A 14,121-nucleotide genomic window follows, 5' to 3' on the forward strand; every position below is an offset into this window, starting at 1 on the left:
CAATGTCAGGCCATTCTGGATATAAAGGAGCAACTCAGACATGGTCAAGTATATATATATATATTTTTTTTTATTATTATTTTTTTTTTCTCCCCACCCCCCACCAGTGGTAGAAAAACTTCCATGACAGAAAATATTCTGGCCAAAGATATTTACACAGGAAGTAGCAGCTTGAGTATACCTCCCAATGAAATATTTAATAACCAAGAGAGGTGTGGGAGTGAAAATTGGGATTCTGCCAGGTCTATGCTAGGAAATGTTTAATAGTATAGTTATGCTGGCAAAAGCAGTTTTGTCTCTTCACTGATTCCAGAACCCTGACTATAATCTATACCAGCAAAAGTACTTCTTCTGCCAGTTCTGTGTCCACATTAAGCTTGTTGCCAGCATTAAACATCGCCAAAAATCACATTCCTAAGGGACATTACTTATACTAACAGAAGTTTCTAATATGAAGCAGGCTTTACAAACACTAATGAGTGGAGAGGCCAAACCACCTTTCCTGATATATAGTGAACCAAAGCAATCAGAAAGCTTTTACCTAGCTTCTGAAGGGCAGGATACAGTTCTGGTCAGTGTTAAACATCAGAAAATAACCCTAAAAGTGTTTTATCCTCAGGAGACACTCTCTTAGACTTTAGTGAAGATTTGGTTTAAAAAAAAAATCTGTGACATTACATTTTAATGAACACATAGAATTTGTGGCAACATTGCCCCAGTATAGGAAATTGCAGCCGAAGTCTGTAACCAAAATATGTACTGAAATTGCTGAAGGCAACAGACCAAACTGAAACAACACTGTGCAGCATGGAAGATAGGAAGGAAGATGTTATATTGAGCAGCAGAAGCTATATCTGTATTTAATATATCTACTTGTGCTCTGGTAAAAGGAAGAAGTTTTATCAGTTCTCCATGGTGAGCTGGACCAAGAACTGAAATATGTTGGGTTGGGTTTTTTTAAAAAGGGAAAAAAAAAAAGCCACTCGTAAAGTCTTAGTGAAAACACAGTTGTTCTGCTTTGCGTATATCAACAGCTCAAGGAAAATCATTGGTTTCCTCTAATATTTATCTTAGTGAAGGAATGAGTATACCATGCCCTTATGCTAATGGCACATTGAATTATATTATAAAGAGATATTTTTTTTCCTAATGAAGGGAAAACTTTGAAGAAAAAAAAGTCTGTCAAGAAAACTTCAGTCAAAACATTAGTATGAACGGGTAGCTGACAAATTTGACTGAAGAACATCAGGGCAGGATCATGTCTGAATGACTTGAGCATCTGGTTGCCAAAAGGGAATTAGAGGGCAGGCTCTGAAAGTGATAGAGAAAGATCTCTTTCTCTCCTGAAACAGCAAGCAGGTTGGAACTTGTGCCCTAGGGAACGACTCAGAAGATCTCTTTTGTATCATGAAAACGTTTGTTTTCTCTCTGTAACTAAAGTTAGGTTGATTAGTTGCTAGATTACTTTATGCAAAGTGTGTTCATTAAACAAGCAATTTATTTTGGTGTTTACACCATTTTCGCTCCGTTGGTAGCAAACTTCTCTCTCTCACAGCTGAACCTGCTGTGGTCTGCAGGATAGGTTCACTTACTCCATTCACAAAGAAAAGACACCAGGTGACTTCTAAAGGAAGAAAACCAATTTGGCTTGAGCGTGCAAGCCTACCACCTCAGTCAATAAAGCACAAGTAAAGATCCTTGTGGCCTAAGCAGTGTTTTGCAGAGGCCCATTCTGAAAAGGTGCTTGCAATGATGCTTCCAGATCCAAAGCAGAAGCAGTAGTAGATGACAGGGTCCCAAAGCATTTAGCTGGGCAAAACTTAACATCTTTCAGGTTAGGAAAACCCTGGTTTTGCCCTAGTTCCTCATTACATTTCATGGACTTATTAAGATGGATCACTTCACTTACATTGCATGTCACCAAGGAAAATGTTCCTGTAAAAAAAATTCTGCAGGCAGAAGTGACAAGGCAAAAAATTGGAGTCCAGGCCAAAAGGTTCAGGAGTAATGAGGAGCGAGACAAGAAAAATACTTTTTCATCTGAGAATATTTTATTATATTTTCTGTTTGTGTTTCTAGAAATGGGTAGCACACTGTACTCAGCCACACTTGGGTAGAAAATTACTAGAGATTAAGCAAGTAAGAATTTCTTGTTTTTATTTTTAGCCTGATTCCTTTACTTAGGAAACAAGGTCTATACAAACACACTGTGTCTATCTGAGACTCCAGTCCACCCTCCTCACAACTAGTTTTGAATCCATTAGCCAGTTCAGCTCAACGCCAGGACAGAAATCTCAGATTTGATGGAACGCTGTAAGTTTCACAAAGAGACTCATCCAAGTAAAAGAGAAAGCTGAAAATCTCCATGGAGGAAAGGTTACCATATGATTAGACCTCAGAGAATCACACCAAAAAAAATAACAAATGAAAGAGGGGCTGCTATGAAAGCAAAAAATCCAGAGGCGGCTTCATTTTTTAAGACTTGAAAATCCAGTTCAAAACAAAAATTCATGAGAAATTCAGCTCCAGAAACCCCCATTTCTCCTAAGAATATGTTTGGGTTTTTTTATTTTGATCAATATTGGTCCATACAGGGATAAAAAAGAAGATACTTACATGTATTTATACAACATTAGGAATCAGAATCTGATCTCATTTCAGATCCCAGGCAGCTCTGCTGAATTAAGTAGTAGATGACTAGCTTTGACCACATAGATTGTCAACAGGGACCAGTTTTTCAGCAACAAGTACGTTAAGAACTTGAAAATCTGGCCACGGGTGCCTCACTGGGTGTCAGGAGATATAAGATGCTTTTGAAAGTCAAACCTTTGTTTAGATGCCTACATGGAAAGCAGGTGCTTCTGAAAATCAAATTTCAGCTACCAGAGTAAGACCTGAAAATGTATTCCAGCACCATTCCAAACTTGAAACTGATTGTGTCCATGTTAAAAAGGAATTTAACACTGGCATAAATAATAGGAATTTCAGGTTCTTTATGCCATTTAAATTTGAAATTAAGTATTTACTAGCTGCAGTTTCTTTCTTTTACTTCAGATTGACAAAAATGCAATTTTGGAAAGGCTCAAACTCATTAATATCTGTGTTATACCTTCTTACCAACTTGAATATTTTTTTACTAAATACCTATCAATTACAGCAAAATTATAAGTCTTTACACATAAGCTAACTATTCATCCCTTTAATCTAGATTGTACCTCCACTAATATAAGAGCTAAAAAGCCCTTATATATATTTGTGGCCTAGGGACAGAAATTCAATGTTTTCTTAATTGTAAAGTGAAAGTTGTTTTGTTTTTTTTCCCTCCAGTTCAGAAATTACCTTGGTTTGGTAGAAAGCATTTTTCCTTTTTCAAATTTAACAATGCTTTAGCCTGGATTTAACAATAACGCCAAATCTAACGATCGCTGAAATGTGGTCTAAAAAGTAACAAAACAGCAAGTGAGCACAAAGCTGTGTGTGGAGCTCAAGGCTGACTTCTAGTCCGTCATCGCAATCACCTGGCATCCTTAATCACAGCACATTGTTTCCTGCTGTGACATTTCCTTGAAATATGAGCTATTACAATTAGCCAGATGACTGCCTATCTCTGCAATAACTGTAGCAATAGTGTAGGCCTCCTACATTTTTGACCCATCATACCTGATACTTGATGTCTAATACTTTAAGTATTCATTAGTCATATTTACTGTGTGTTACAACAGATAACAAAGTGTAACCATTTCCTTCAAAATGTTAGATACAACTAAAACAGGAGTCAGGTCCGGATAATGACTGTGGCATGAAAAACATTTTTTCTCTGAAACTATCATAGAATTATATAAGAGACCTGGATTGATCAGGTTTTATTCATCAAATACTCACACATCAATTTTGTACATTAAAAATGTACAGGTTTTGGATGCATTTTTAATATCTTTTCCTTAGATAATTTGATCATATTTATTTTTATAGCAACTCTAATCAGTTCAGTTCTGCTATGACTTTGTCACAGATATGAGATGCAGAACTATGGGTCTGAGCTCTCACTTTCTGTGTACTTATTACTTGGAAAAAGGCACTCTTTTTCTCACCAACAGATGTATCAAGCAAGGGAAAAACATAATAACAATGCAAAGAAAAAATCCACACCACTGATAAACAACGTATTAAGCTATTTAATCACACAGGTGTTCAATTAGGTTTCTGAGTCAGCAAAACATCAGTTAATCTTGTTGTTGCTGATGTAATTTAGATGTATATTTAACTATTTTGTTTTGCTCTTTATCATACTTATATTGCATATGTATATATTTTTTCTAAGCTGGAATCTAGGCGCTGGAGAACGTATCCCTCAGCTCCACAACAAATTGATACTAACCAGACACTGTCACCATCTTGATAATACTGTCTCACCTTTTAAAAATAGAAATGTAATTTTCCAGAAGACCTACAAACACGCACCTGATCTGCAAAACACTATTTCTGGAACTGAAATAGTTTCTCTACAAGAAATTTCTGGTGTACTATGAGCACATCACACATCCTCTTAATGCAGACCAAACCCACTGCTTTCAGAAAAGGCCTGAAAATCTTTCATGTGAAACACAGGACCAGGCTATAATTCCCAACTGACTTCACATGGCCAATTTGAATCACACATGAAGGCCCAGAGACCTTCCTTGATGGTCTTTAATGTTGTCTCCTGAAAGGGAAGTTTCTGCCTGCCTCAGGAGCAATAAGGCTGGAACCAAAGAGCACTTCAGCTGAAAAGCCACTCCCAGATCTGGCCAGCTCCTGGAATACCTGCTGGGCCTATGGTACTTAAAAGAGATCCTCTTATTCAGTAATACTGCCAATTGCCTATGATTACCACAATGACTGTAATTAATGCTTATGTTACCTGAGCAGTGTGTGCCTGTGCAGCACCCTCCACCCATGGCCACCACCCCTGGCCATTCTCCGCAGTGTACGAGGCAGCAGCAGCAACAGCTCTGCCCTCCCTGTATGTACTGACACTGTTTACTTCGAGGCTGACAATAAGGGAATAATGTCAATGTGAGAAGAAAATATTCTGACCTCATTTTTCTGTGAATATCATATTTCTCTGTAAGTTTTATCTTTTAAGGCTTTCAGATGTTCTAAATAAAAATAACTTGCCAGCTTAGAGAAAGCCTGCAAGGTGAAATAAATAGTATGATTTAAACACAGCATATGCTGGTAGTACAGTTATAAAAAAGAAATCATGCCAGATCCTCAGCTGCTATTAATCAGAAAACCTCTACAACTCTGCTGAAGTGAAGGGAGTAATTCCAGTTTACATCCTCTGAGGATCTGATTCCTGTGTTTACCACCAAAGCTGTTAAGCACGGAACATCGCTCCGGTGCACTAGGTCCCTGTTAACTGAAAGCTGTGGAAACAGCAGCATATTTGGCTTTGACGCCTTTATGGTTCCTGCAATGGACTGAGTATTTTTAGTGTTGACTGGCTCAAGGGAGTGCACACTCAGAAAACTTGTAAGGTTTGTTCCTGTTGCCTTAATTTTGAGTTTAATTATTGTCTTTGTTGACACCTACAGAAGCAGGATAAGATCAAATAACAAACTGCTTTAAACTTCTTTAAATGACATGGGTGGTTTCAGGAAACATTTTCCAGCAAAAATAATACAGCTGGCTCTTAACCTGCATCTTCCAGTGTTGTACAACATTCTCTTTGGCTTTTTAAAACAAAGGCAGTGAGGAAGCTGTGATTACTGGGGGGTGATGAAACTGCAGTTCTGCACCAAAGCTGATTGTGGTGTGAACAGCTGTGACTTCGCTGACTTAAAACAACTTCAAATTTAGACCAATAGTCACACTTCCCAGTGGGTGGAAGTTCAAGTAGTAACAGCAAATAAAAAGGCCTATAAATCCATCTCAAAATGGAACTAAATAAACCAGTTGCATTTCAATAAACACAAGCTAATTGAAGTATGAAGTAAGATGGTCTCAAATAACAGTTTGGATCGCAGAGGATCCATGAGGATTCCCTTTGCATGCATTTCTTACTGAAGGCCAAGTTCAAAAACCTACCTAAATTGGACAGTTATGCTGGCACACTTCAGCAAAACTTCTAGGCTATAGTGATGCAAATGCAAAAACTTGCCTATATGAAAACTTACGTTTTTCTTTAATATTATTAGCTAGTCTTTTCACTGGCTTTGTTTGCTGGCATGTTGAACTTCATTTCTATATAGATAAATACTTTTTGGAATAGGGCCTCATTATCTCACTTTATGAAGACTGGAAAAATTTAGTCATAGTAAAATACTATACATTAAAATATTAATCTTTTGAATATGAGGGAAAATAAGAACTTACAAATCTGAAAAAAGTCCAGAGAGTGATCTTCCTGATAAAAGTCTTCAAATGAATTGTTCAGCAACATCTGCAAGCTGTAAGTCATCATTTTTTTTCTCCTCATAAACATGTAAAATCATATACAAGTTCTGTCATGATTGTTAAATTATGGATCAAAGCCACAGTTCACTACAATGAAGACAGTAGTTAAATACGCCCATGAACAGCATTCATTACCAGTGCCACCAGGCCCATTGTTGCTGCCTTCACTGCTTTTGAAAATAGAAAATACTGGTGTTTGGTTGAACAAATATATGTATTTCTGCTCTGACTTTAACAATGTTGTTTTGAACTGACACTGTCTCAGAGCAGATATGACCTGTCATGCCATCATGCCTCAAGCACTGAGAGATCAAGGCTCGTGGTAGTGATTCCAGTCTCCTGGTCCTCTGTAGCTTGAGCCACATCGCATGTATTGCCCAGGCTGTGCCTCTGCTCTGGTTCTTTTACTGCAATTTTCTTGCTGACCAGCTGCACCTGCAGCATTGGTTTACAGAGTAGGGGAGTGTGCTGCATTGCCCCATGTGGATGGGCTTCTTCCAGAACTCATGTCTCTGGTTAAAACAGCACTACTTCCATGCCAGCCCCTTCAACTCAGGCCTCAACATCACATCCCTCTTTCCATTGTCCATAATTTTCCTCATGCATTGAAGTAGATTAATCTTGAAAGGAAACACATGAATAAAGTTGGAAAATCAGTCAATCATAGTTGCAATTGTAACCATTCATCCAAAGCAAGTCTTCATGTATGGTTCTATTAAGGTTGATATCATTATGAATTTCCAGATTGTACGTAATTGGTGCCTCTTCTGTTCAAAGTTTGATTGTGTGCTGGACAGTGGGAAATGTATTCATGAGCCAATGAAAAAGTTAGAAAATCCTTTTATGAACTTGAGAGTCTTGTCAGCCCCGCTTTCTTTGGGACTTTCCTCTTCCTTGGAATCGAAGACACCTCGAAGTATTTCTAACTTCACAGCTTTTTGGTGGATTTGTCCTAGAATATAACCCTTGGCAAATCATTCCTGCCAAAATGTCTATGACAGTTCAGAACTACACTCTTCACAGATTTTTATCCTTGCTTCTCTGCCAAGGATTCTGTAGCTAGAGCTCTTTGAGCATAATATATCAGGTGAGTGCTCCTTTTTGCATGCATAATCTGAAACTAGTATGAAAAACTTCTTACTGCATCCCCATTCTGCCATTTGGATTACAAGGTGCTAATCTTTGTTTGCTATCTTATTTTTAGATTTCAGCAAGGTGAGCGGAGAGAAATAAGATTTCCCTTCTTTTGCTACAACGTGTGTTGGAAAGAAGGTCTACACTTCTTGGAATTTTTCTATGTAACTAGCATAAAAAAAGAGTGATTTTTAAAGCTCATGATACTTTTGTATCAGTTCCAACAACCATTTAAAATTATTTCTTTGCATGCTTCCCTGTTTCCTATTGCAACATGTTCTAGTCAGTTCAGAAAGTAAAACCAGTGCTACTCCATGTATATGCTATCCTTTTGGCCAGATTCTTTCTGATGTCATTATGAGTCCTTTTTATTTGGCCTGAAAAATAATTTCTAATTTGTGTAATTTTATTTTATTTTGATAGCTCGTTAAACAACTGCAGGGGTATCATATACATGAGTAGTATTTTTACAGTCTGAAACCATGCTACATTCCTAGTGTAGGCATTGCAATGAACAGATAGAGCCCTTGCCAAGTCCATTTTGCTACATATGGTACTAAGCTTTCCATAGTATTGACATCCTTGCAGAAGTTTCCATGACAATTGCTGAACATTAGGACTAAATAAAATAGCATAATTTTACCATTACAACTACTTCTCCACATTGAGTAATCTTGTGGGCTCTATATGAACCTTCAGTCATTACCCATGTATGTTCGAATAAAGTCAGTTACTATTTCTTGGGGAAGTTTGCTGTTTCATCAACCGTAATTGGATGCTGTTTACAAGAAACCATTGCGAAAATAGCCCTCACAGACTTAAGATCCATGATTTCTGTTACTTCATTTTGAGTAACTGGAACTGTGCATTTCTTTTGACTCTTTTCCAGTTGTTGTAAAGTACCAGGATCACATCTGCTTGCAAAAAGTAGTTGAATCAGGTTGCACTGAGCTTCTGAGGCAAGCATATTTTCAGCTCATTCAGTACAATGATCTTGTGGTGTAAATCTTTGTCTTGCAAGATGATGATGAACTAGGAATTTTGTTGTCATTTTCAGTTTTCCTTCTTTATCCTAGGAAGCCTGAAAACTTACCAAGTCACTGGTATTCATTGTGGTTGCTTGAAGAGTAAGACCTCTGCTGCCTCAAACTTCTTTCCTGGTTAGGAGATCCAGGCTAAGTAAATGCTTCTTCTGAGTGGTTAATCAGAACTTATTCATAATTAAAATCTGCACAACTACAGAAATAGTAACAGAATTCAAAATAGAAACACTGAAAATCTTCAAATCACAGTGAGCAGAGGAAGGGTTTCATTTCGCTGAGTTGTACAGAAGGAAAGGTTTCAGTGGCCTCTCATGAAATCTTTCAAATATTTTCCTGGGATCAAGCACTGTTTGTTCCTGTTTCAGACACTGATAAGTATAGGTTATTACTACTCCAAGAAAAAGGGTTCTTTTTTTGTTAGAAAAAGAATTTCGTTTTTTAATTAAAGAATGTTAGCGTATTTTATTTTAGATATGCTTGATTTTGTGTTCATAAAAACATTGCACTTTCTCATTATTCTGTTCAATCACTACTTAATACTTTTCTTAAAATATATGGGGCTCCTGAAATATTAAACCATTCAGTTGAATTTGAGTTTACTTGTGTACTTGCTAACTGTTCTTTATGAAGTAACCCTTGATACAGAAGAATGATAAAGATAGAAAGTTAGGTTCCTATTTGTCCACAGAGGAAGTAGCTTCTCCTGGGTCTGAGATAATTAGTTGTAATCACCTTGTTAAAATATAGGGGGGAAGAAAAAATTGCAAAGTTTGGTGTTTTTTCTCCTCCCACAAAAATTCTGGGAATTTCATAAAAACTACTTTTCTTTAAAAACATCTCAAATAGCAAAAAGTAATTATGCAAAGGTTTTCACTAAAAACTTTTGATCTCTTCTTCTATTTAAGAATCTTCCTGAAGTCACACATAGATTTTGCAAAAGAAAGATCCAGATTTTTTTCCATAGCCTAACCTCAGCACAAGATCCGCTTTTACATCAGTGCCTCATACAAAGTTCCCAAATGACATAGGTCAGAATTTCAATAAGTGTCAGCCTTGTTGTAATTGCTACTTGCTCTCACTTTTTATTGTTTTGGGGTTTCATTAAAGCAGAATACCAGGAAAAGAGCTATGTCTGGTAAAAAAAAAACAACAACAACCATTTACTATTGATTTACTTCTGGATGTGTCCTGCCAAATGTTTCAGGTTCATTTTCACAAGAAAGAGCACTATCAGAATGAAATGTATTTGTGGCTCCAAACATCACCAAAATACTGATGAATCAGAGATATAGAAGTATGCTGCCAAATCATAATTTCAACAGAACTTTTGTGTTTATTCAATTGAATACTTTGTTCGAGAGAAAACATATTTTTACCAAATCAGAGGACTAAGAAAAAGATTTCCAGTACACAAACAGAAATGAATTGCCCTTTCTTTATTCCATCACCAGCAGCACAGTGGCTTTAAAAAGGTAAAAAGCCAGGAGCCGTATCTCAGATATTTTTGTCTAATTAGAAAATGTGGTTAGATCCATGAAGTATGAAAAGTATTTTTTTTCCTGTCTTCTTGTTCCCCTTCTGATTATTATTTTTTAATTATTATTATCAATGTTCAACATGAAGATCAGCAGTATCCCAATTATAAATAATCAGAAAACACTATTAATTGTTCTATATATTGTTCTATACATTGTTCTATAAGTTCAGGAGTAAACAGAGGCTAAGGTTTTGATTTGGGGTATCCAGATGTTACTACTATGTTGGGCCTTTTTTATAAAATAAGTGGTCATTTGCACATACATAATGATTTTATGCATATCTCAACAACTTTCTTGACATTATGATCTTTTTCTTTTTGTTACTTTTTCTGTAAAGACCTTATCCCAATCAGTCATTGGTCATGGAATTCCCAGAGGTACTGATTATTATTATTATTATATGCCCCTCTGGGGCATAAAAGGTTTTTTTATACATTTAACTTGAAATGTTTACATTTAAATGAAGTATGCATTTACAAGATTTTTTAATGTCAGATACTGAAAAAAAAAAACCTGTTTAAAATACAACCTCTACAGTAACATGTACTCTTTTAAGAAATTGTCTCTATTCTGTAACAGATGTTTTATGGAAAGTAGAACAAAAATGTGATGTAGTGATTTTCATCCACACCAACTTACTTTCAGATTATTTGAATCAAGAGATTATTGAATGTGATCTGTGTATAAACATTTTAAATCAGAAAAACAAAAAATACTCTAACATCTTTTACAAATGTTTCCATTGCCAAAACGCCCATGAGTCATATTTTAAAAGCTTTGCAATAAAAAAGCTGCTACAACAGGGCTCATTCCACACGCACACACAAAAATGGTTGGAAACTCCCATTAGTTTGATAGTGGAATAATTCTATTCCAGAACATGTACTTTTGCCAGATTTTTTTTTTTTTTTTTTTTTTTTTTTTTTTGCTATGGAACCAGCAGTTCTTTCCCCATGAAATACAAGGCTGGAAACAGCATTTTCAATCACCAGAAAACCATGTGTATTTTCATAGTCTCTTTGCGACAGGATAATACTATTAGAAATAAAAGCATATTTTGCTTTTATTTATATTTCAGTCAATGAACTCATATTTCAAATTAAGAATTTATGTTTTTTATTAGATGCAAAATTAAATATTATTGATGAGAAAAACAGAAGTGAAAAATGAGTTTATAAAGCATTTTCTAAAAACTTAGATTTTTCAAAACCTAATAAAGCTTTGCTTTATTTTCCATAAAATTATTTTAAAACTTACATTCTGGATCCCTAATTAACATATTAAAAAAAAAAGAAAGAAAGAAAAAAAAGTCAATCTATCACTAGCTTACATATTCCAGCTAGAAAAATGTTAAGCAGGAAGGTGTAAATCAGGCGTGTTTGTGCCTTGCAGCATTTGTTCCAGGAACACAGCTTTTGAAGAGAGCAGCAGGGAGATGCTGCACGCTACAGCTGCTCGCAGGTGATGACCTTCAGAGTACTCCATGGCCCTGGCACCCAGCCACCTTTGATAGACCATACAATTTGCTATGCAGATCTTTACTACTGAGGTACTATCAGAAATAGTCCCAACAGAGAAGAGTCCAGAAAGTGAGGAAAGTATTATATCAAAATATTTGCCTGGCATTCCTGGATGAGAGGCCTGTCAAGAGCTATGGGAGGGGCCTGAGGCAAATCCTCCAGCACAAGCAAAGCTTAATGGTTTTTGTGCCATCTTTTTCAGAGAAATTATGAGGAGCATTTTATCTAGGAGGGCAAAACAGATGATCACAACAGTCCTTTCTACCTTTATGATCTATGAGAAATGAAGGATCCCATAAACTCCAGATCAGCTGAGACAAAGATACAGCCAGGCCTGTGAAGAAGAGAATTTGTACAGCCAAGATTGGTCTAATATACTACAGCAACAAAGAGCAGGCCAGGGCTGGTTTGTACAGAGAACACTGCTAATACAGCTGAAGGGTTTGGTAGAAAGGGCTGAAATAAATCAACCCTGGAATTTTTAATGGAATGGAAAATGTAGAAAGGCTTGGTAGAGCCATGTGATAATTTTAACTGAGATGCAACAGCAAGATGCTCATTATAGGGCCTTCTCTTGATAACATGCTTTTCATGCAGTGAGTAACAGTCAGGCAGTTTTTTAAATTATTTTTTTCCTTTTTAAAATTACTTTGCTGAAGACAAAAATACACAGCTCTTAGAAATACTTGAAGGCTGTCTTCTTTTTTGCATCAGTATTGTATTAAGCTTAATTTATCAGAGACTCCTCTGTAATATCATTCTTTACCAAACTGAGTGAACACAGAAGGCGCACAAGAAGCTTTCCACACAACTTGTGACATTGACGTGGGCAAGCAGTGTGCTCTGGGTGCTTGAAGCAGAGCTGAAGTAACCTGAGCAGCTTCAGGAGTCAAGGATGTCAAGAGCCATCTCTGTTGCCATGGGACCCCCTTCCTGTTACATGGAAATGATCCGTGGGTTTAGCAAATGACGTTGCCCAGTTATCCAAAAGAAATTTTGCTAAACATCTTTTTGTTAGCAGAGTTTATGTGTTCTTTTGCTTCTTTTTCAGCTGTCATCTTTGATGTTCAGACTGAACACATGCCCTTAAGGGAGAAAGAAAAACTTTCTTCTTGTTCCAGAGAAGCTTTTCTGTACTTTCTTTTCATAATACTGACTGAAGATAAAACTCAAAGAGTTAATACTTGATCGTTGTCAGATACACTGCAAAAAGATGCTAATGTTGTTCCAAGAAGCCTACAATTTGGGGGATACCTGTTTCATATCTGCATCTGCTCTGTTGTCCAATAATAATTATAGTCCAGAAGAAACTCACAGAAAAGGGCAGAATGAGGATACTTTTGGGGAATGCCTGAAATGCCCCTCACTGGAGGAGCTGTAACAGAGACCCGGTAATCCCGTAGGTCATCAGGATGTGGAAAGAAATTACCTCATGGGTCAGAGGTAAAAATACTTCAAAATCAAGTAACTAGAGATTTACTGTGAACAAAAGAATCTCAGCTGCAATATTTCCTAACTTCCGAGCCCTTGATTTTACAATATACATTTTAAGTGGAGCAGGGAATGGTACAGAGGAGTGGGCACACAGATAGCCTTTCTGTGGTCTTAACTAGGTGGAGAGAAAACAACTTCCCTGTCTTTGATGGGATGTTTGCCAGGCCTCTGTGTGATGTTAATTGTAGCACCTATTCTTTGTGCTAATGACTGTTGGGAGGAAATTATCACTTTCAGACTACAAGTAAAAGCTCAGGAAAATAGCTAAGGTAGACTTAATGTGCGTTTGGTTCCTGGTTATCCAGTAACTCTGGGTGACTAAAGCTTTCAAGTGCTGTTCAGAACAAGTGACTGTTACCAGTCTTCCAAGTTTCTCTTGGAAAACACGTACTTTTAGCATTAAAATTTGACTTGTGTATATATTTCAATATTTGGTTTGAACAGCTATTGGCCAACAGTGGTCTGCAGAAACTAGTTATAGAATCTGTGATTTAAAATAGTGGCTAAATTAAACAGAACTGTAAAGCTTTGGGATGTGTCTCATCATTATTGTTAGTAAAAAAACCTGAGATTGTTTTAAAATAAAAAAGGACTATAATGTGCTTTGTAGGACAGTTTGTCACAAATAAGAAGCATTGGTCTTCAGAGCTGACTGTCACATATTGTCCCAAGGTGTTCCATTGAAAAGTCCCTTTTTCAGCATGATTAGCACTTGGAAACCTTGCAGTTAACAGGAAAACTATTCCACCGCTAACCTTCTTTTGCAGATTTTCATCCAGTTATCTCACATTTTTTCCAGAGGTCTCAGTGCAAAAAAAATTAAATAAATCACAGCTGTCAGTCAGATTTGCTACAGGTTCTGAAGGCAGATGTCTCATTCAAATATAAAAATAATTATTTTTATGAGGTGGACTCTGTGTAATACTCCTTACTGCTTAAGGATTGGACTTTAGG

The 14,121-nt window shown here is 36.6% G+C and overlaps 1 protein-coding gene across 1 annotated transcript in view; it reads right to left on the reverse strand.

The window, feature by feature from the left end:
• MACC1 (MET transcriptional regulator MACC1) overlaps positions 1 to 397 on the reverse strand; it is a 38,663-nt gene extending 38,266 nt beyond the window's left edge. The window contains exon 1 of the mRNA XM_051609336.1: positions 335 to 397. Within this exon, the coding sequence (XP_051465296.1) occupies positions 335 to 397 (63 nt within the window). The remainder of the gene's footprint in view (positions 1 to 334) is intronic.
• Positions 398 to 14,121: the final 13,724 nt, after the last annotated feature.

This window comes from Apus apus, chromosome 2, assembly GCF_020740795.1.
Source record: "Apus apus isolate bApuApu2 chromosome 2, bApuApu2.pri.cur, whole genome shotgun sequence".
Taxonomy (NCBI): domain Eukaryota; kingdom Metazoa; phylum Chordata; class Aves; order Apodiformes; family Apodidae; genus Apus; species Apus apus.